This window comes from Ctenocephalides felis, unplaced genomic scaffold (assembly GCF_003426905.1).
Source record: "Ctenocephalides felis isolate EL2017-DRISC unplaced genomic scaffold, ASM342690v1 CF-g0.4_SCAFFOLD_01492, whole genome shotgun sequence".
Lineage (NCBI taxonomy): Eukaryota > Metazoa > Arthropoda > Insecta > Siphonaptera > Pulicidae > Ctenocephalides > Ctenocephalides felis.
The window spans coordinates 43,380,350-43,403,485 of record NW_020537646.1 but is presented as its reverse complement, the minus strand read 5'-3'; the positions used below and the strand labels follow the sequence as shown (position 1 = coordinate 43,403,485).

General features: G+C 29.6%; 1 protein-coding gene across 1 annotated transcript in view; it reads left to right on the top strand.

The window, feature by feature from the left end:
* LOC113371271 (adenylate cyclase type 8-like) overlaps positions 1-22,505 on the top strand; it is a 35,279-nt gene extending 12,774 nt beyond the window's left edge. Inside the window, 8 exon segments of the mRNA XM_026611905.1 lie at positions 46-202; positions 269-1,046; positions 1,199-1,436; positions 3,860-4,090; positions 5,595-5,855; positions 8,201-8,399; positions 14,105-14,321; positions 22,232-22,505. Coding sequence (XP_026467690.1) covers positions 46-202; positions 269-1,046; positions 1,199-1,436; positions 3,860-4,090; positions 5,595-5,855; positions 8,201-8,399; positions 14,105-14,321; positions 22,232-22,505 — 2,355 coding nt within the window.
* The last annotated feature ends 631 nt before the right edge of the window (positions 22,506-23,136 follow it).

Genomic DNA, 23,136 nt, shown 5'->3' with positions numbered 1-23,136 from the left:
ACTTTTTAAAATAGTCTGAAATTATTAATTATGTATTCTTGGCAGGTAATGGCAGAAGAGTTTCACCAACTTCCAAAAAATTTGCAAAAAACTTCTTCTATGTTAGTTCATAACAGAATGTCGCGAACAACTTTTATTTGCGTCATCGTGATCCTAATGTCTGCTGCAAGCTCTATAAGCTTGTTATTATGCCAAATGCCAGGTTTGTGAATACTAAAATATGGAAATGTTCATTTGCAGTAATATAACAAGCATGTTTTACTTTCAGTTGTAGACGAGTATGATGACGAATTACAAACTGCTATTACTGCAACCACCAAAAGCCATCACGATTCTTCGGAAAATACACAATTAGTTGTAGGTTTGAATGAGGTTTCATTAGTACAGCCTCTATACTTAATCGCAGTTGGTCCATTGACACAGAACAAAAATATCACTAAACCTCTAATAAACGAAATTCAAAATGAGCTTCCTATTATACAAACAGATACCGTCGTAAAAAATAATTCCAATGTTGTGAATATTTTTGTTACTGCAACAATACATCATAATATCACTATAAATAGTGATGATCCCAAAACTGCTAATTGCACTGATGATTGTATCAAACAATTGGTATTAGATCAAACATTGAATTTTACTAATTCTAATCTTCTAGAGCAATCACTAAATTTAACTAACCCTCCTCAAATTGAAAATAAGAGGCGAAAAAGATTTGATATTGAATTTACTGATGTTGAAGCTATTAAGGAGAGTAACAGAAAATTAGCAATGCGCCAAGAAGCAGAAATGGTGCAACAAAAGCAACAAGAAGCGCCGACTATGGATGATGAGGATGATGAAGAACCAGAAATTTTACCAAGAGAATGCATTCATCCAGAATATGTGGTATTTACGTGGGTTTTATGCTTGGTAGTTTTAGCAACCGCCTTGAAATTGTATTATTTAGTGAAAACTTGTTTGGCAATTATAATGGTAACCGTGTATACCCTCCTGATCATGTTGGCGTACCCCGATGCATTTCATGACCCGGTACTGGAAAGAAAGTAAGTTGCTCATTAGAAATTATAAAATAATTGTTTGTACAAGTTAGCTTTATTTGTTACATCAATAATATTATATACTAAATTGGCCAAATATTATCATAAGTTTATCAGTTTCAATTACTTTTTCATTAATGATAATTTTGCTTTTTAAGAATGGGAATGTCGCTCTCTGCTCAGATGTTGATTCTGTTGGCTGTCTTTTTGGTGATGGTTACTTACCATGCCCGCCTAGTTGAAGTGACCTCAAGATTAGACTTCTTGTGGAAGCAGCAAGCAGAACGAGAACTTGCAGATATGGTTGACACAAGACATAATAATACACAGCTGCTTAAGAATATTTTGCCGGATCATGTTGCTCATCACTTTCTTTCGGAAGATAGACAGCCTGATGTAAGTTTAATTAATAATATTGCATGAATGATAATATCTTTGTGTTCAAAATAATCTTACTAACAAGTTAATATTATTTAGGAATTACAATTTTGTAAAGTCTTGTCATTGGTAATCAGTAGTATTAATTCATTCTGTTTTTTTGGTAATTTCGCACAGATAAATATTTATTTATTAAACAATTAGTTTGCTTCAAATTTTAATTTACAGTAACAAATTTAAAAGCATATATTAATGTAATAATAATAATAAATTGTTTTCTGTCTGAGTGAAAGCTGGTCTATGATATGAGAGCCAACAAGTAAAGGATTCCTTTTCACTTCCTTGTTTATTATTTTTATTATTAGTTTTTTTTTTAATTATTTACTTTTTGGACACGCATTTTTCATTTCCAAACAGTAATGTGATATAAAATAAATATTAGTAAATATACTAGAGTAAAGTCAAATGTAGTAAGTTTGATTGCCATTTTAAGAATTACAAAACAATTGAAGCTAAATTTTTGAAGAGATTATGGGGTTAAAAAATCCATTTTTCACAATTATTTTTACCAATCATTAGCAACAGAAGTATTAGTAAATATGCTAAAGTATTCACAATCCTAATAATACTAAAATAGCTAAAAATACTTAAGTGAATTCTAAAATAGAACTTGTGATTATTATAATATTAAAATTTGATAACATTTACGCAACCTAATTCATACCTAAACCTGATAAAATTTATCTATTTAGAAAGTCTACTACAAACTACAATTACCCGTCCAATTCGACACATTGAAAAATATCCAACTTCAAATATTTGTTTTGATTGTCTTATATATTTATCATAAATTAATTTTTTGATAAATTGCGTTTGCAGGCCCCAAGTTACAATTTAGAGTATTCAATTTTTTCTTCCGTGTAGTTTGTTTTCGACAAAAATTCCGGTTTGCTAACTTTATGTTCTCTGCTCGTTTCAAGTCATTCTGAAGCAGCTTTTACCAAACTTATTACAGCCTATTTTTCAAACTTTCGTCCACGATTTTTTTTTTCGTCCACGATCGGTTAGACCGATTTTAAAAGTTCAAAAGCCATTAGATGTAACTCAACAAGAACTCACATGAAAGTTTTAAAAAATAATTCTTTTAAAATTTGTGCCAAAAGTCGTATTTATGTTGTGATGGGCTAAAATTTGAATTTTGTAGACATTTTCTTAACAGCCATTGGTTTAAACTCGAAATGGAGGTGTCGCGACTGAATTTGCGAGACGATCAGCTAAATCGTTTCTTTGGAAGTGTTTTTTATACCGTTTTTCGCATAAATCTTGCTATCTCATGTTTATGGATTTGTTCACATAAATTAATTAATAATTATCTAAATAGATTGTTTATATCTAAGTCACCTAACAAAGAGTGGTCAAAACTTGTCTATGTAAAAATGTTACCATTAATTTAAATGATTAAATAACATCAAGAACTACGCGCATAATATTCATAATCGAGTCATTTTTTTCTTATAGCAGATGCTTAATATTGCACAAAATTATTCATCAAAAATGTTTTAAATGAATAATATGAATGAACTTAAATTAAATGAAAGGCACTAAAATGCCGAGCACTAAATTCATTAAAATTTGTGATGGGCGCTTTTATAATATACAAGCATGTGTTTTAAATGCGTTTGAGAAATTAAGTATTGTAATGTTTAGTTTTTAGTGAAAGCAAAGACTTCATTTTCAAAATAAACTCTTAGAAAATGTGCATGAATGAGTAAATCTCAATTTCGATTGATTAAGTCAATTTTTACACATATTGGGAGGTTCATTCAACTTGTCTTAAGGCAAAATGCCACTGACAACTAATTTTTAATATGTTTAGTATAATTAATAAATGTAATAATATCATTAGCCAATATAATCATTTATCAAATTATATAATAATATTTCATAGTTTCACTTCATAATTTCAATTAATATATCAGTTATTTTTCAGCATCATCTTCAAATGTTAATGAATCATCAAGATTAACCAACATTTATGTACTAACGGAGAGGTTATTGAAAATAATTTTAGAAGAAGAACTCTTTTTTGTAGCGGTAACAATAATAATGATATACTTTCAATTAAATTATAATTAATATTGATATTGAAATGAAGATAATCATACGAATAATACGAATACGAATCATTTAACTTTTAATTTGCATTAAAAATTAAATATTGATGTTGCTAGTACGAAATTACTCTTTTTTCTACTTTCCACATATAATGAAAAAAAATCGAAGGACAACACAAATAGAAAATTATGTACACATTTATAGTTTCATTTGATCAAATTTGCGATGAAGTGTTCTCTTCATGGAAATGGTTGTGGTTGAAATTTATTGTTTTATTTCAAAATATTAATACCTAATTTGATTAGGTGAAATTTGATATGTCCCAGGAACTGTATTCTCAATGGCGAGCGGACGTCGGAGTCATGTTTGCGAGTATTCCAAATTTCACTGAGTTTTATTCTGAGGATATTAATAAAGGAATGGAATGTATACGATTGCTCAATGAAATTATTGCGGATTTTGATGAATTGTTGGACGAAGCACGATTCAAACCCATCGAGAAAATAAAGACCGTAGGCGCAACCTACATGGCTGCTTCAGGGTTAAATCCAACACAGGTAATTATATCAGCATTACAATTATTTGCAGTAGTATTTACTTTTACCAGCATTTAATATTCATACCCTAAAATAACACGCAGATCTATATAACGTTGATGCTTTTGTTTATTACTTTCAATATGCTTATTCCAATAAAAAAAAAAGTTAAACATTGAACTATACAAATGATATTAATGCAAATTATATCAAATATTAAAATCGTATTTAAAATGTTGATGAAACTAATGCAAATAAATGTTGCAAAAATTATTTATAATATAATTTTCATAAAAATTATTAAATTATTAGTTAATAATCATATGAATGAAATTATCATAAGAATTAACATTCTTCAGAATTCTGCACGTTATGTATAATTGCGCTTTCACCGGAAATCAATTCCGATAAAATCGAGTATATCCAAAAAGTATCATTGAATCGAGCTTAATACTTGGACTTTTTGTTTTAAAAACAATTAATATGTAAATTAAATTAATAAAACAGATATCAAAATCTTAATAACAGTGTAATACTTTAAGGGATGAATTTAGTAAACTTTAGTACTGGTGTAGGTTATATAATAGAGCGTTATAAATTACATAATATGAATAAATTGGTAATATTCCATATTATTGCAAAATCTGATACAGTTAGTATTTTTAACTTCCGTGGGATAAATTATAGTAATCGCAAAAAATCGAAAATATTTTTTTTGCATATCTTTACGTTTTAATGTCTTTTGCATAGTTTTGTATACCGGTATACAAAAAGGCCTTAGAAAAAATTGATGTATTTGTGTGGATGTATGTGTGTATGTGTGTGTGGATACAAATTTTCGTAGATGATTTCGGGATCACGGATCAACCGATTTGACTAATCAAAAAAAATCGATTCGTATTGATAAGGAGAAGTGCTGATTAGTTTTTGGCTTGATGTGGATATGTCCAATGATCATTTTTGTCCACCAATTGGCACTTTTTCACTTTTTATTAGATCTCTACAACCGCTAGACACGCTTTCCCAAAAATTTCATCAGTTCTTTATTTTGTCAATACAAATGAAATGTTTTTTGAATAACACAAATCGGACACACGGTTCTGTCAAAAAATCAATTGTCGCTGTCATTTTTGTCACTTTTTGCATTGTATCTTCGGAACAGCTGAACCTGACTTTACCAAAAACTAATCAGCACATCTTCTTATCAATAGAAATTTTTGAATCATTCGAATTGGTTGATTCGTGTTCTCAAAATCGTCGACGCCCCTCCTCGACGTTATGCCAAAATATTCAGAAACCTTTGAAACGTGAAGATATATAGAAAAAAAATATTTTCGATTTCTTTGCGATTACTATCACTTTCACTACGGGAAGTTAAAAAAATCAAAATTTTCAAAAAATTCTAAAGCATTTAAAAAAATTTAATTCAGGTACGGAAAGTTCCAGTAATTTGCCTTAAGGCACGATTCTATGCACCGCTAGTTTACTTAAATTTTAAATTAGATATATTAATTTTTTTCTAAAGGGTTGTGTCGATGAACTGGAGCACGTATGCGCTCTTGTGGACTTTGCGATCGCCATGCGCCATCGTCTGGATGACGTTAACACCCATTCATTCAACCACTTCCGACTCCGGGTTGGTTTGAGTTGTGGCTCTCTGGTCGGTGGTGTCATTGGTGCCCGCAAACCAGTCTACGACATTTGGGGCAATACTGTGAACGAGGCATCGAGAATGGATTCAACGGGAGCAATGGGTTGCATCCAAGTACCTCGTTATACGGCTGATGTAAGTGAATACGATAATTTCATGACTTATATTTGGAAATTGCACTTTTTAATTCTACATGCACAAATATTGTTGTTCTGTTCTTTGTTAACTTCTTGCAATCGAAGTTTATGTTTTTGTCAAAAAATCCAGTTTGCTAATATTTGCAATATATTGAACTCTGTATTTTTCATAATAAAAATTATTGGCCGGTCTAAATCCGAAATTTAGATTGTAGCTTACTATACAGTGTCACATGTAGGATAGGAAGAGGCACAAATGTCTAGTTTAACTTTGAGCAGTTATATTGTGATTACTAAACTAATTATATCGCAACAAATAATACACATCAAACTAAAAACTATCTGACTGTGTTTAGCAAAACTCCCAGCTAATTTATCTTTAAAAAATGTTTTTGCTGTTTTTTTTAATTTGTCTCCTGGTTCTTTTTACCCCATAGCCGGGGTAAAATAGAACAGCCAGGGGGCAAACAAATGCACTATTTTATATTCAATTTTGAAGAAATTTTACATAATAATAGCTACATTGTTCAACCATTGCGAAATATAAATTTCGTAGGTACGTTTTTTTCAGGGATAACACTGTATATATCTTTGATCTGTTATTACATCAAAAATAATCATAAGCATAGTGGTAATAATTGTTTATTTAACTAACATTTTATAAAATAGCTTTTGTTAAGTTAATTTATTTTTTTATTTACTAGTTTTTATTGTTTACACCTTTTCCGGGGTAACGGTTCAATTGGTCCTTTTTACCCCATTCACACGTGAGCTTTTATAGATTTTATCTAAAACTAGTGGGGTGTATGGCATCGTCCTTTAAAGCAAATTGCTGGAACTTCCCGTACCGTAACGAAAAGTTCGAGGAATACTGAATGTTTTCAAATAGATTATTATAAATATTGTAGCATTACCTAATATTTATAAGAATTATATAAACTGAATTGCAAAGTTGAAATTATTTGTTTAAAGTATACTAGAACTTCAGTCAGAATTAAAAATAAAATCTGTTTTATTTTCAATATACAAAAAAAAATAAAAAGTTTGAAAAAAAAATTATTTTGAAACAAAAATGTTTTTTCCAAAATCAATTATTTTGTTGAAACAAGCAGAAAGTTCTGTGAATCATTCAAATCAGACGCTTAGTTCTCTCAAAAACTGTCATTTTTTTGGCAAAAACTATTAACTACTTCTCCCAATCATTACTAATTGAATGTTTTTTGATCATTCTAATCGGATACTCCATTCTCACAGAAACTCGATTTATATTTTCTGCACTCTTTTCTCTTTATTTCCGTAACTGCTGGACCTTTGTCAAAAACTAATCAGCACATCTCCCTATCAATAGAAATCGAATGTTTTTTGAACCATTCAAATCGGTTGATCCGTGCGCCCGAAAACGTGACCGAAAAATTGTATTCATAACATACATACACACACACACACATCCATTTATTCTGAGGTATGCGAAAATGTTCAGAAACCTTCAAAACGTCGAGAAATGTAAAAATTTTCAATTTCTATTTTTGGACGATTACAATAACTTACCCTACGGGAAGTTAAAAACTTTTGAACCTAACTTAAAAATAACAATTCATCTTATAAAACAATTAAATAACGTATACTTAGGAGTGATGTTAAGGTCTCGTAAACTAAACAACAGAGCCCACAACCGAAAAAACTAACAACGAAAGACAATACTTTTATTATGAATTTTGAAACATTTTTGTTTATCTCCCGAAAACCGTCAACAAAAATTGAAATCAACTAGCATAGTGCCAGTGAGAAAACATAAAGTTAGGTAAAATTACAAAAATTAAAATCTATTATTATTCATTTGACAGTAATAAATATCAGATGGTTACGAATTTTATGGGCCGATTCTGCCTTAAAATATACTATTTTTATTGTGACAGTTTTCATACAAAGTTGTCCTAAAATTTTTTTGATAAAAGTTATCCATCTTCATTTTGTTAAAATTATAATCAGCGGTTTTCAAAATATATTTGTTAAAAAACTGGTACAACTGAACCAGCCTATCTTCCTGCTATATTTATTTTCTAACTTACGCCAAACTGATCAAAAAGTCTTCTAATTTGAATTCAAGAGATGAGAACCGATTTTTTGCAGTTTAATATAAATGGCCCGCTAAGTGAAGTAACCCATATATGAACATGAACATTGTAATAAACTATATTCATTAAATTGCGATTTGTGTTATTTTTTCAAGCGAATCGTACTATTTGTACTATTTCTTTAAGCAAATACCTTCAAGCGAATTGCATGCATACCTTCAATTATGAAACATGAATATGGTAAAATTTATATAATAATCTTTATTAGGTTCTGTCAGCTCGGGGGTACCAAGTTCAATCTCGGGGTCTCATCGAAGTAAAAGGTAAAGGAAAAATGGAAACGTTCTGGGTCCTCGGTCGCAAGAGTACAAGACCGCCTCCATTCCAAAGACAACCAAGCCAAGTCCATTCTTTGGCAGCTGTCGTTTATGGTATGGTGCAGGCCAGAAGAAAGCAGACCAGCGCTGGTGAGTTATAAAGGATTCTACCAATTCTTCTGCTTGCTGGTGGAGCGGACTTTTTATTCTTTTATTGCTTGATGCTGGGTTTAAGTTGGCATGGTAATCTTATTGGTTTTAATAGATAATAATGATTAAATAATCATTATTCCTTGATTTATGTAATGTGGTTATTCTGTAAACACGTCGCACTTTTTGTTATATTATTTAAATGCTAAGTGTGATAGTTTTATTTATTTATATATTTGATTTAATGAAGATAGGTTATTGTTGTGAACTATCGGATTGAGGATGATTTGCAATTAACCAAATTGCATTGATATGTTAGCAAATAATATTATAGTAATGATATAGCAGAATTATCTTGTAAATATTAGCCAAACATTAACTTGATAATTTGTAATGCTTCAAAAATATATATATAAGTTTTAATCTGAGATTATAATGTATAATCAGAAAAATTATGAATTAACCATAATTGTAATCATAAAAGGCAGAAGTCTAGCCTCTACGTCTATATGTACACATAAATGCTTTGATCTCGGTTTCCTCTCGAGTATCGTTATAAAAGAGTATACAATGAATATTACTAATTTTTTGCTCCCAAATACAAAACTGGTGCGTTATTCGAGTTTTAAACCTATAACCTCAATTCCCTTTTTAAATTTTATAGGTATATATTTCATATTTATCAAAGTAGCTTATCTTGAAAGAACTGATTTCTACATTTGCTTTTAGAAGCTACTACTTAGTGATACTGGTATTTAAGATTAGGGTATTATTACAAAGTAATTACTTTTCTTCAATTAAAACAGTATTATTATGATGGAAGTTGGAATATATCAAATCGTAACATGGATATCCAATGAGATGAGCATAAGATTGATATATACCGTGGTAATAATTTTAATTATTAATAAAAACTATATTTAGTTAAACGAATAATTTATCAAAGAATTTGAATAGTCAGATTTAGTTCAATGCATTCCATCGAAAACCCAGCGTCGCTCATATCTTATAATATAATAATTTCGGAAATTACAAGTTAATACTTTCGAATACGCAATTTTACAACTGAGCAATTATATTGTGAAAACCAAACCAATTATATCACGACCAATAACACATATCAAACAAACAACTATCTGACCGAGTGCAGTAAATCTTCCAGATAATTTGTCAAAGAAATGAGTTAATTGCCTTTTTTTTAATTTTTGATCAGGTCTTTTTTACCCCATAGGCGGGGTAAAATGTGACACCCAGGAGGCAAACAGGTCCAATGTCTTATTTTTAATTTTAAAGAGATTTTGCGAAATAATAACTATTTTATTCAATGCACATAACCTTTATCTGGTATTTTGTTAAAAATATTCATCAATCAATGATTAATGATTTTTATTAAAAGTGAATAAATAGTGACTGCTTTTACGATGCATTTTTACAATTTTATTTCATTGCATCCTTTTGCGTGCAAATACGACATAGTTTTCAAAAATCACTAACTTATATCACTGGATGGCTTTTGCCATCGCAAACATAGACGACAGGGTCTAAACGTGTGCGGGTAAAAAGGTACACCACCGATATCTCAAAAACAAATCAAGAATTTTTTTATTTGGAAGCCAAGGTAAAAAGATATATAACCAGTCATCAATTTGATACGTTCGACGTTTCGGCAATGTTTGAAATTGCATAACAAAACAATTTTCTTTCGTTATTAGGTTTTTTGGTTGTGAGCACTGTTACTAAACCTTAATTTTTGAGTATACATTAATCAAAGATTTTTTTACATAAGCTATATAGAAGCCTACATGTGGGTAAGGTAAACAGAACTATCAGAGTCTTTACCTTAGTAAAGTTATTAACAACAAATAAAAATATTAAGCAATTTCATAAGAGACAAGTTAAAAAAATATTCATTCCAACTCTGCTAATGATTATTTCTAACGAAATAGCAGATCAAGGTTATCTACAGTGTTATCTCTATAAAAATGTGTCCATGAAATTTATATTTTGCATTGTAAAATTCCTTCAAAATTAAAAATAACACATTGGACCTGTTTGCCTTCTGTCTGTCCCATTTTACCCTGCCAATGTTGTAAAAAGGCTCATGGGACAAATTTTCGAAAAAACAGCAAAAAAATATATTTCTACTATATGATGAATAGCTGAGAGTTTTACTGGACATAGTCAGATAGTTGTTTCTTTGATATGTGCTATTTGATATGAAATAATTGATTTGATTTCCATAATATAATTGCTTAAATTCAAATTGGATCTTTGTGCCCCGCCCTACTCTATTTCATAAACTAGGCATTGTACTTTAAGTCTTGAATCATCTACAGTTCGAGACGAATTGCATTTTTATTTTCCATATTTTCTTGCTAATATGGTTCTATTTCTGATATACAGGGTTCTCAAAATCCTAACGTCAAGCCAAACCGGATTAAGGAATTGATTTTAAATATCAAGAAAAAAACTTGAAAAAAAATCCCATGCAGTTTAAATATTATGAGCTTTTTAGTACAATCTAAAACTTTGATCAAAACTGTGACCATTTTGTGGTTGTTTCGGTTCATTTTTATTTGTTCATTTAAATTTTGGAACCGTAACCGTAAATAGCATTTATAGGACTACAGTCGAGAATAACAGTATAGGGAAAAGTCCCCAAGTGGCGGACACCTAAGGTTATGTATCAATAAATCAAAAAATATTTTACGGAATGTTTATCAAATTATGATTTATGTTAGATAACAAAGCTAGAAATCAAACTAAATTAACAAAATCGCAATCTTTGCTAAAAAATAATTAATACTATCAATCAAATTTTGCTATCAAAAAATATGATTTTAAACAGTGGCACCTAGTACTGGACATTTCAAAATAAACTGCATTGATCACATAAGTAGGCATCTCCACGCTCTGGAATGCCTGCACATGTGTCTTTGACGAATATTCTAAGATATTGCAAAAAAAGTCACTATTCATCCACTCTTTGGCTGTGCCACACCGATGCTCTCAGCTGGTGCATACATAATCTTTTCATTCTTCGACTATGAAATACGAAAAATGTGGGTATGTAGTGACCGTTAGCACTCATAAAGAATAAAATTAAATATTTGGAATAAATTACGTAAATTCTCACAAGAAATATCAATATGTTTACTGTCCGGCACTAAGGAACGACTTAGTGTCCGGTGCCAAGGGACAGACATTTTTGTTTATTTGATGGCACCTACTAAAATTGGTTAAAAGATCTGATGATATTCTACCATTTTACGGATAACAATCTTGTACGACTTTTATCTTTGCATACCACTCAAATGTAATTGCATAAATATGCTAGAATTTCTTCCATTGATATTTAGGTGACACCGTGATTTTGCGCCTAAAACAGGAATGGGTTGTACTTTGAAATGAAAAGATTTATACTCGTCTAAATAATACGTGTTAAATAGAGTGTCCGGTGCTCGGTGCCGTCCGGCGTTACGGGACTTTTCCCTTATTGACTCAAGTTTATATAATTCAGAAAAGATTGATCGCAATCGCGACTTTTTCTGCTTGTCACTGAAAAATAGCATTCAAAACTAAATATAATTTTAGAATGGCCTTTTGTATATAGCAGAGAATATGACTATGGTTAAGTTGCGTAAAAATTCACACACCATTAATCCATTTTACGCTTTTATTTACTCTTTAACGCAATTTCATTCAACGACCCATAATATGTATTGTAAAATAATTCAGTATATTATTTATTTAAGTCATGTATAATTGTAAGATATTTAGGTTAGTCATTGCTCACAATGTCTTGAAAAAAACTTAATAAATTTGATACTATGAGCGGAACTGAAACTTAATCGTAAACTGTTTGTATTTATGAGTCAAATATTAAAATAACTAGTATTATTGTTGCTTCAATATTATATATTTAAATTTTAATTTCCAAAATCAGCATTTTTCATAATTAAGTATTCTGTTTACATAATGTAAGTAATCATCAATTTCTGAAGTTGTATCGATAATTGTATGTGAATTTTCACAAAATAATCACATATACGAAATGTTATGTGCGTTCCATAATTTGAGGCACATAATTTTTATGGAAATATTAATTATTACTTCACATCGGGTAATAAATATTCGAAATATAAAATTTCTCTTATCTAGGGCAGTTGTGCATTAAGAATTTTAATTTATTTATTTGTTTCTACTTATTGTTGTACATCCATACCGCATGCTTGTTCAATTATTTTTGCATGATTGTATAAACTGTCAACAATATATGTTAAGAGCAATTAAGTTATTGATGTTATGATGTACATAGAATAATATTTTCTATTTCATATAACGAAGTAATATTTTAAATTTACGAATTACTTCTATAATTTGTTGTACAGATATGTATAATTATATTTATAGTTTAGTATTTTGTTTTATTGGTTCTCTTTTGGTAATCATTAAAAAAACTGAAGGAGTGTTGAAAGCATATTTACTTATCGTTAGCATTAAAAACAAATAGTTCATGTGCAGAGAATCTAAAATTAAATTCTCTTGTGTTGATATAAAAGAAAACTTATTGTTATAATTCACTGGATCGTTTTTGGCTCTCCGATTTTTTTTTCTGTGACCTAAAATTTTGGTAATGAGCTCATTTTAATGTTAAACTTCAAAAGTGAAAATCACTTGAACTTCACGTCCACCCTTGGAGAGAATGGCACCCTTTCTCGGTGGTATACTCTTATTTAAATATGCTCGGATGTCGTTAGCAGGCCTAATTTAACAACAAACACTATTTTATATAGTTTATATACGATACAGATATAATTTTCTACAAAAAAAATAATACTTCCGAAGTTATTGCTAATTGAAGTACGGAATTTTTTACGTTTTTCATCAAAAAAACATTTTTTGTAATAAAAAGGCCTATATGTTTGATCATTATACTTTTAGACGTTCATTTTATTATTTTTGAGATATCATGAAAAGAAGTTGTTTTTTACATAAATTTGGATTTTGTTACCGGTTTGATCAGTTTTCTTTCTTGCTACAATTTTGTTCATCATAAAATTTCTGTTAAGATGCATATTTTTGAAGATATTTGTAAAAAACGATAAACAACATAAATAATAAAAACTTAATTTTCAATTCAATGACCTAAAAAGAATTTGTTTTTTTTTTTGTTTTAAAGAAACTTTATAATACTTTTGTTTCTTAAAAAAAATCTACCGAGAATGGTGGCAACTTGCTCTAATGTGAGTGTGTAGTTTAAACAATTTTCATTTTGAATTTAAGAATAAGGTTAACCAAAAACCAAAATTTTATGCAAATCGGTTTACAGTAGAAAAATCGGAAGCACCACCCTCTTTTTCGTTTAAATAACTGCACCAAATTCCTAATTCTCAATTTTAATTTGTTAATAATATTACTAAATTGCATTTATGAAAATTTTGCTCAAGTTCATAAGTATTATGAAATAACAATTTCGGGAAAATCTATGACAATTTGAATAATTTTGCATAGTTTGAAGTATTTCCGATATTGTTCAAAAGTTCAAATTTATTCAGACAATATTTCTGCTTTTATAAAATTTATTTAATTTTTTTTCAATAATATTTTGTTCTTAGATTTTTATTTCAGTATAATTTACTTTGCGAATAAATGTTTATAGTTTGTCACTTTGTATAAAAGTATGCTTTCCAAAATATATTTAGCAAATTTGGCAGCATCTGCTCGGGCTAAGATTAACAGTGCAAATGAACAAAAACGAAAAGATGAAGAAGCAAACAAGCAAGACAAAAAAAGCAACAAAGGCGGTTTCGGAGGCAGAAGGGTCGCCAATTTTAGTTCGATGCGAATTTCACAGCATACACCTTCGAATCCTGTACGAAGAAATACAACTAGAGCACACCAAAGAAATAATTATGCTAGGTAAAATATTACATTTAATATTAATTTTTTAGTGCAATTAGTAATAATATAAATGCTCCGAATAAGATATTCAAATGATTAATACATTTTTTTTTGAAAATAATTGATTTATTTCTAACATTTCGATACTGGGCAGATTTTTGATAAAGAATGCCATGTATATTTAGATTTCTTTTTCGGAGCATACACAAGTTATTAATTAAATTTTATATATAATTATACTTTACTATAAACCTACACAAACACACACATATATATACATATATATTATTATTTATTTATTATTTCGGGGTGATTTCTGGTCATAAACGTAGTTTAGTTTTTTCAAAGCAATTTTCCTACAGATTGCTGAACGTAGTGTATATTTGCATGTGGCTCAAACACAGTATTTTTCCCATATGGTTATAGAATGCTTTTATTTATATAGTTTTTTATATTAATAAGATGCTTGAATTAGTAGCTTGAAGGGCCAAGAAGTTTTAGCATGAATGATTCGAATAAAAAATACAACATATAAAGCAACGTATATATGAACTACATATAAAGTATAACATAATATAATAAATATGAATATTATATGAAATTATGAGTTATATTACCATTGCAATAACAAAAAATACTTGAAACAAATTATTATTTTAACGCACACACTGAATGTAACCGCTACTGATGCAATAAAGTTCTTGCTATGCTCAAATTTAAATCTTTTGAGAATTTGTAAAAATGTTAGAAGAGAAGATAATAAGCCATTGATAGGGTATACCTTTTATTCCGGATCACAAATTCTTAATTGGGATTTGAAGGACTCAAACAACATTCGATTCGATAAAAGACTGCTACGTAGCGCGATTGTTTTGAAAACTAGTTGAAAGTGTCTTTTTGCCTTGAGGCAACTTGATTGAACTTCCCGATATATGTAATAATTGATTTAACTAACCAAAATTCCGATTTATCTCGAAAATAAAGTTTCGCTTTCACTTAATTCTAACTATTGCTATTTCCAGTTGATATATCCCAAACACATTTAAATTATCTGATTATCTAATTATTATATTTATTATAGTGCACAGACATGTGTGCTTGTATATACTAAAATTGCAGCTTGTTATTCCAAATTTTAATTAATTCATATAATTCAGCTTTTGATGAATTTTTAAAATTAAACGGCTTGTCGTAGGGCCGTAATATTTTAGTATGTTCTATAAGACCATGATATCTTATCTATCATAAAAAAATTCATAAGAATCTCAAAAAAAAATGTCAACTCTTAATTACAAGAAAACGGTCCAGTCGATCTTTACCAGAAACTAATCAGTATCATTCCCAACCAATATCTTTAGGATTGTGAGCAAAATGTGGATAAAAAATTTCACACTATTTTGCCAATTACAAAGAAACGGCTCGGCCGATTGTCGAATTAAACGACTTGTTGTAGCGCCGTAATATTTTAATATGTTTTAGAAGACCATGTACCTATCATCAAAAAAAAATTCATAAAAATTTCAACATTTTATTACAAAAACACGTGGGAATCTTTACCAAAAACTAATCAGTATCTTTCCTAACCAATATCTTTCGAACTGTTTTTAAATATTCAGAATTGATTTAGGATTATGAGCTGAAACGTGAATGAAAAATTTTTCACATTTTTTTTTTTTTATATTTATTTATATATATATATATACATTATTTTCATATCTCAGTCAAGCAGAGTTGCCTGGTATGAGAGATTATGAAAACAGTTTTCATATAATATATACATTTCATTTGACTATAATATCTATTTCATTAATATAATATCTATATATAACTAAAAATATCTTTATATATAACTCTTCAGTCTTCTTTGTCTTCAATTTCCTTATAGTGTTTTTTTATTTTTCTTTTAAATTTATCGTCATCTTTGGTCATCTTAATACTGTTTGGCAATTCGTTATATGTTTTGCTGGCACTCCATATGACATTTTCTCTGAAATTCTTCTTTCTATTGTGTTCAATGTGAAAATTGTTGTGTTGTCTAGTGTAGTGTTCATGTATATCTTGATTTAATTTATTTTTGTCAAACATTTTCACAAAACTGACAAACGCTAGTCCTCATCGAGTTACATCGAATGGCTTTTATATTTTCAAAATTGGTTTAAAATAGGTTTATGAAAAAACTTCGACGAAAAGTCAAAAATCGGCTCACATGCACACACACACACATACTTCTTCCAATTTGGTCTCATTCGATCCAGAATAGCTTGAAACGTCAAGAAAACATAAAATCAGCAAATCGGATTTTTTTATAAAATAAAACTTATACTTCGGGAAGTTAAAAAGTTGAAAATATACAAAAAAAAATTATAATATAAAAAACATTAAAATTTTTCAAATTCAATTGTCAATTTTCTTTAAAAGTTTCAAAAATCTAATTTTTCAAAAATTAGAAATCAAAGTTTTCAGCTAGCTGAATTTCATTATATTGCACTTTTGCTCCAATCTTTGAAATCCCACTACCTTCTCTAATCTTAAAATGTCTATTTTAGACATTTTAAAAGAAGAAATAATTTACTGACAATATCAAATGATTTCTCCAAAACATTATTTCCGAAGAATATGCCATATGCATATGATAATTGTTTGTTGGCTTGGAATTAGTTATTCTGCTAATTAATATAAGGGATTAGAAAGATCTATTTTAAACAATTTAATGCTTTAAACTTCAAAATTGTTGGAGAAGAGCCAATATTGAATTATATTTTACATTGCATTGAACTATATTTTACATTACAATTACATTTTAAATTTACAAATATTTAAAAGTAAAGGGAAAAAGATGGATAACCAGCTGCCACTTTGAATCTTTTTGAATTTGAATAAATGTTCAAGTCCTAAATGCTAATTACAATGACAAATTGAAGTGTGATTTTAATTACATTAATATTTTCAAACATTATAAATATTTTTATTGGTATTATAAATATATAATTTATAATTTTTACTATATGAATATTTATAATGGTTGACATTAAAAATGTGTGAATTACGAGTGTTACCATATTACTAATAAGCATTATTCAAAATTGTTATATGATGTATTTATATTACTCTCGTGCAATAGCAAACAAGTTTTACTTCAATCACGTGTGAACCTTACGCGCACTCTTTTTTTATTGTTAACCGTTGCTAGAGTAAAAGTTCAGTGGCTCATTTTTTCCTCGCCCACGGGTAAGCTTTTATAGAGCTTATATAAAAAACTGTTGAATCTAATTTAAAACTAATCTAACAATGGATACATCTAATAAGGAAATAGGTTTGTTGTGGATTTTCAAACTGCCGTTTTTCTTCCGATAGTAAAGTCATAAGAGTCAAGGTGATAGCTGGTTATACATAATTTTTGTATACTTTTAAAAATAGTTTTTCAAACATTTTTAACTATACTTGTTTTTGAGATATTGGTAGTGGATTGTTGTAACCACAGACTTTCAAGCATCGCTCAACCCTATGTAGTATATTTGATCTATAGAAAAGTGAAATATTACTTTTTCCAGATTGAACTCTATGCTTTAAAAATTGACACAAATAAATATATTTTTGTTTAATTGTGTTCTGAACAATTTTATATACACACATGTTTCTGATGGTACACAAAATAAATACTTTATGTCGTGAATTGTGCAAATAGCTTTTAAAGTCCTATGGTCGCTAGAAATCTATTCGATGGAGTAAAATTTATTGAATTAAATACTGAAATTCGTACTATGGATTAAAATTACGGGAATATAAATAAAGAGAATGTTGCACGTTTTTTACTAGAGTAGATTTATGTAATAAGCCAATGAAGCAGTAGGTGCAACGTGCATATGACCGATTCCTAGAACGCAATTTGATTATTTTTTAACATTTTATTAGTTAAAGATTATAATGAAGCTGAAATATAGAATGTGGTCATGATTATATTTAGATTTATAGCAATATCGCATATGATGTCATTGGAATAACCAATAATGCAATAATGAGTCTTTGCCTTTAATGTGCTTACTTCTAACTGCATAATTAGATATGCACAATTTTGTCGGCTCAAATTTAAATGTTTAGTTCTAATATATTTATAGAGCAGAGTTTGAGAACCATTACAAAAAAATTGGACAAACCGAAATAAAAAACCTGCATCCAAGGCAAATATTAAACCACATCACAAAGATCCAGTTATGATAATTTGCGATCTTTATTACGATTTTTTTTTGAAATTCAAAGCTTTTGACGTTATTTAGTACGATTTTGTATGAGAACTGCTACATAACATAGCTTTGCCATAACGTGAGTCTATGTGACGGCAGAATCGGCCCCTTAATCTTCTTCTGCTTTTAATTTTTAACTTCCCGAAGGAGAAGTTTATGTTTTCGCGAAAAAATCGGATTTGATAATTTTATGTTTGCTAAGATCAAATTTGACAAAACTATATGTGTTTGAGCCGATTTTTGACTTTTTGTCGACGTTATTTTAGAAAACAGCTGGATCAATTTCAACAATGCGCGACGATCAGCCATGCCGTTTCTGAGCTTCTGAGAGAAGTGTAAAATTTTTTGCCCACCTTTTAGCCTACAATCTTGAATTGATTTTAAACATTCAAAAACTTTTTTATTATAGTACTTTTTATACCTACCCTGAAATGAATAACAAGTAAAACTGTAGAGAAAAAATCTTGTGACCATTGTCAGAAATCTTGAAAATTGGCTTCTGATTTTGAATTAATATTTAAATGTAACAAAAATTTCTGTTTTTAATCTTGCCGTAATATCATAGCGTTGTCTCTGGCAAGTGGTTTTGGATGGTTCTCGAGGCAGATTTTACAATTGTCTTTCATCCTTTATTGTGTTTATGTCGACGTGTTTACATATTAACGAATTCGATACATTCTTTGGGCATTCAAAATTTCTTTAAGTAATTTTGTTTGATCTTTGAATTTCCATTCCCCATTGTTCTAAACCGTATGTCCAAATTAGCTTAATAATAGCTTAGTGCAAGTAGGTACATTTTGTTGTGCGTGCCAAGATTGATTCCCGCGCTAGATGTGACATCATCTTCTCGTCTCCTCAAGTTGCAATCTTTCTTTTTAATATTTTCTTTGCAGCTTAGCTCTTTATTCAAAAGTAAAGCCAAATATTTTATCGTGTCTATTTTTTCTAAATATCATCAGTGCTACTGATAGCATGGCATGTCCTGCATGTTCATAATTTTAAAAATTCAAAAACTGTTCGAAAGATATTGGTTGGGAATCACGTTGATTAGCTTTTGGTAAAGATTTGATTAAATTTTGAAAAAGTTATTTAGACGATTTTGATGAAACTTTGTATAACGAAATACCGTAGTCTGAAATAATATACAGGCCCGCGATAAGCGGTTGAGTTATAAAAATTTATCGAAATAAGCAAATGCACATAAGCGATTCTTATACGAATCTATGCCGAAACATATGTACGTTCCGTGTTTTGTATGTAACTAGTAATTACAGTTGATGTCCACACTTAAATAAAATTCATTTTCAAAACCCAAAATGTGATAAATAAATTCATTAAACTTATATAATTACAGATATAGGGTAGAATGGTCAAATATCAATAAGTAAAGTCAAGAATTTTTTAACAACAATATTTAAAACTAGAGAGAAAAAAACAGCCATCAACGCCTTGATTCTTACGACTGCGATATCGGGAAATGAACGGCAAAGTCTGAAAATCCATAACAGAAGTATTGTCTTCTCTTAGTTGTTTTCGTTGTAAGCATAAGCACTCTTATTTAGTTTACGAAACCTTAATATAATTTTTAAGTTTACGTTAGTTAACTTAACGTTAGTTAATTGTTTTATAAAATGTATTGTTAATTTTAAGTTAGGATCAACATTCTATATGATCTCTACAAAATCTTACATGTGGACCACATGTGAACCACATGATGTGGTTGAAGTAAACAGAACAAATTAAAAATTTACCCTGGCAAAAATATATTCAATAAAAACAGTAAATAAAAAGTAAACTAAGTTTAAAAAAGCAATTTAACAAGAAAAAATTAAATAATTAGTAAATTCAACTCTGCTAATGAATATTTCTGACAATATACCAAATCTAGATTATATTCAGTGTTATTCCTATAAAAAAGCATCTATAAAATTTATATTTTGCATCGATAGAATAATGTAGATAGTAATATCTACATAACATTATACATATTAAAATTTCTTTGAAGTTAATAATAAGACATTGGATTTGTTTGCTTTCTGGCTGTCCCATTTTACCTCGCCTGTGGGACAAAAAGGACCTGGAAAATTGTGAGTCTATAATGATGACTCCCAGAATATCTGACTATCTTCAGTAAAACTCCTAGCCTGGAAGTTCTACTGAACATAGTCAGATAGTAGCTTGTTTGATGTTTTTTTTTATTGTAATATAATTGATTTGGGTTTTATAATATAATTGCTCAAAGTCAAATTGTACCTTTGTTTGAGAGACCTCAATTCTAAATCGCATTGATTGTTTCTTAGTATAAGCAAAAAATTTATTTTCGAAATAAACGGTTGAATTTGTCTAAATAGCTGAATATCAATTCCTATTAACTTCCCGTAGAGTAAGTTATAGTAATCGCAAAAAGAAACGAAAATGAAAATGTTTATATATCTTTACGTTTCATAGGTTTCTGAATCTTTTGGCATACCTGAGAAAAAATTGATGTATGTGTGTGTGTGCAGATACAAATTTTTGTCGACGATTTCGGGAACACCGATCAACCGATTTGAATAATTCAAAAAACATTTGATTCGTATTGATAAGGAGACGTGCGGATTAATTTTTTGGGAAGGCAGGTCTAACCATTTTGAAGATAAGGAGCAAAAAGTGCAAAAAATGGCAGGTTCTGAGAGGACAAATCGGCCGATTTTAATGATTAAAAAAACATTCGACTCGTATTGAAACGTACTGATTAGTTTTTGGTATAGGCAGCCGTTTCGAGGATACAGAGCAAAAGTACAGAAATTCCGATTAGATACTAGACGGGCTCGCCCTAGGTAAGCGGTTAAGAGCGACGGGACTTGACGAGAGGTCCCGGGTTCGATACCCACTTCGAGCAGCCTCTTGTCAGGCAAATGTGACAACGATTTTCACTTGGAAATATAATTAGCAATATGTTTCCAAGTGAAAATAGCCCTCACCCGGCATTGTTGCACCATACTTGCCCAAGCACGGAGATTGTAATAAAAATTTATCATACAGAGATGTGACAACTGTTTGGGTTGCCATCTGTAATAAAACAAACGTAGTTTCTAAGATATTAATCACAACAGCTCATAGAACCCGTAAGTTCTGATCGCTGTTCAAAAAAAAAAAAGAAAAAGATCCTAGACATCGTTGATAGAAAAGAAAGTCAAGACTGATCGGGTTCCAATTCCATGTCTGTAATATTTTTTTTTAAATTTTTTTAATACCTTTTATGTTTGTATAGTTGACACTACATGAACCATTTAAAATTGTTAACTCAGTGCATATATTTCACGAACGAAAAATTGATGGATTTGAAATAAAATATGTTCATTCTAACAATAAGACCGCTTAATTAGATTTTGTTTATATATAAATATTTCATTTAAACATATATAAACGTTATCTAATCTAATAAGTTCTCACATTTGTCTACAAGGAACAAATAATGAAAATTCTGGTTTTTATAATATTTGTTCATAGACATTTTTGTTGACTAATTATTTTTATTCTTTGAATGTTTAATTACGGTACGGAAAGTTCTAGCAATTTGCCTTAAGGCACGATGCCGTGCGCCCCACTAGTTGATTATGTATAAGTATCGGCAACTTGCTTTAAGACAACATGCCAACTACTATAACCATTACAACTAATATATCCATTAATTCATTTACCTAGGTCACAGCCAAACGTCCGCATGGAATCTCCTGTGCAAGGAAATGGGAAATCCATAACAAGTGAAGGCACAACAGCCGAAAGTGCGGCTGCCGCCCAGTCGCCGTCCTCCGGTATCAGAGCGCCCGCTTCCGCGCCGCATACACCAAGCGCCAATTCGGATTCGAACCGATTTCCACGCCTTTTATCGGAACCAATCGTCTCCCGCACCAGTAGCGCTGTGAGCAACATGGGAAGTGAAGTGATAAATGCGGTTACTGAAAGTACGAACATTTAGATTTAAATTTAAGTTTATTTTTATGAAAGTATACTTATCAAATGCTGTCGACAAAATGGAAGAGAAAAATGAAAAGTTTAGAAATTGAGGCCTTACACAGCCAGCCAATAGCTTAAAGTATTTTGCCATTATAGATGCCGTTGGAAAAAATTTGATGCGCATATCAAATTTTATATTAAATTCATATTTTATTAAATTAATTAATGCATAGAAGATTTACTTATGTGCAGATTGATTGTGGACTGGAAATCAATGCAGTCATTTAAAGTAATATGTCGACAGCCAATAATACTCTGATATGAATATAAATTTTTTTATATGAGTGAAAAAGGTATATATATATATATATATATATATATATATATATATATATATATTAGGGTGGTCCTTAATATGGACATTTTCGAATTTCTTTGCTCCCAAGGGCTCAAATGGTTCCAAATTGATAAAAAATAATTCTCTGAAAGTTTTAGCTCTTAATATTGCCTTTTTTATAGAGCGCAATTCCATCAAAATTTTGTATGGAAATAGCATGAAAAAATTTTCAAAAATTGCGCAGAGCGTTTTTAATTTTCAATAAAAAATGACACAATCTTCACTTTTAATTAATTTGTCGCTAAGTTATACCTAA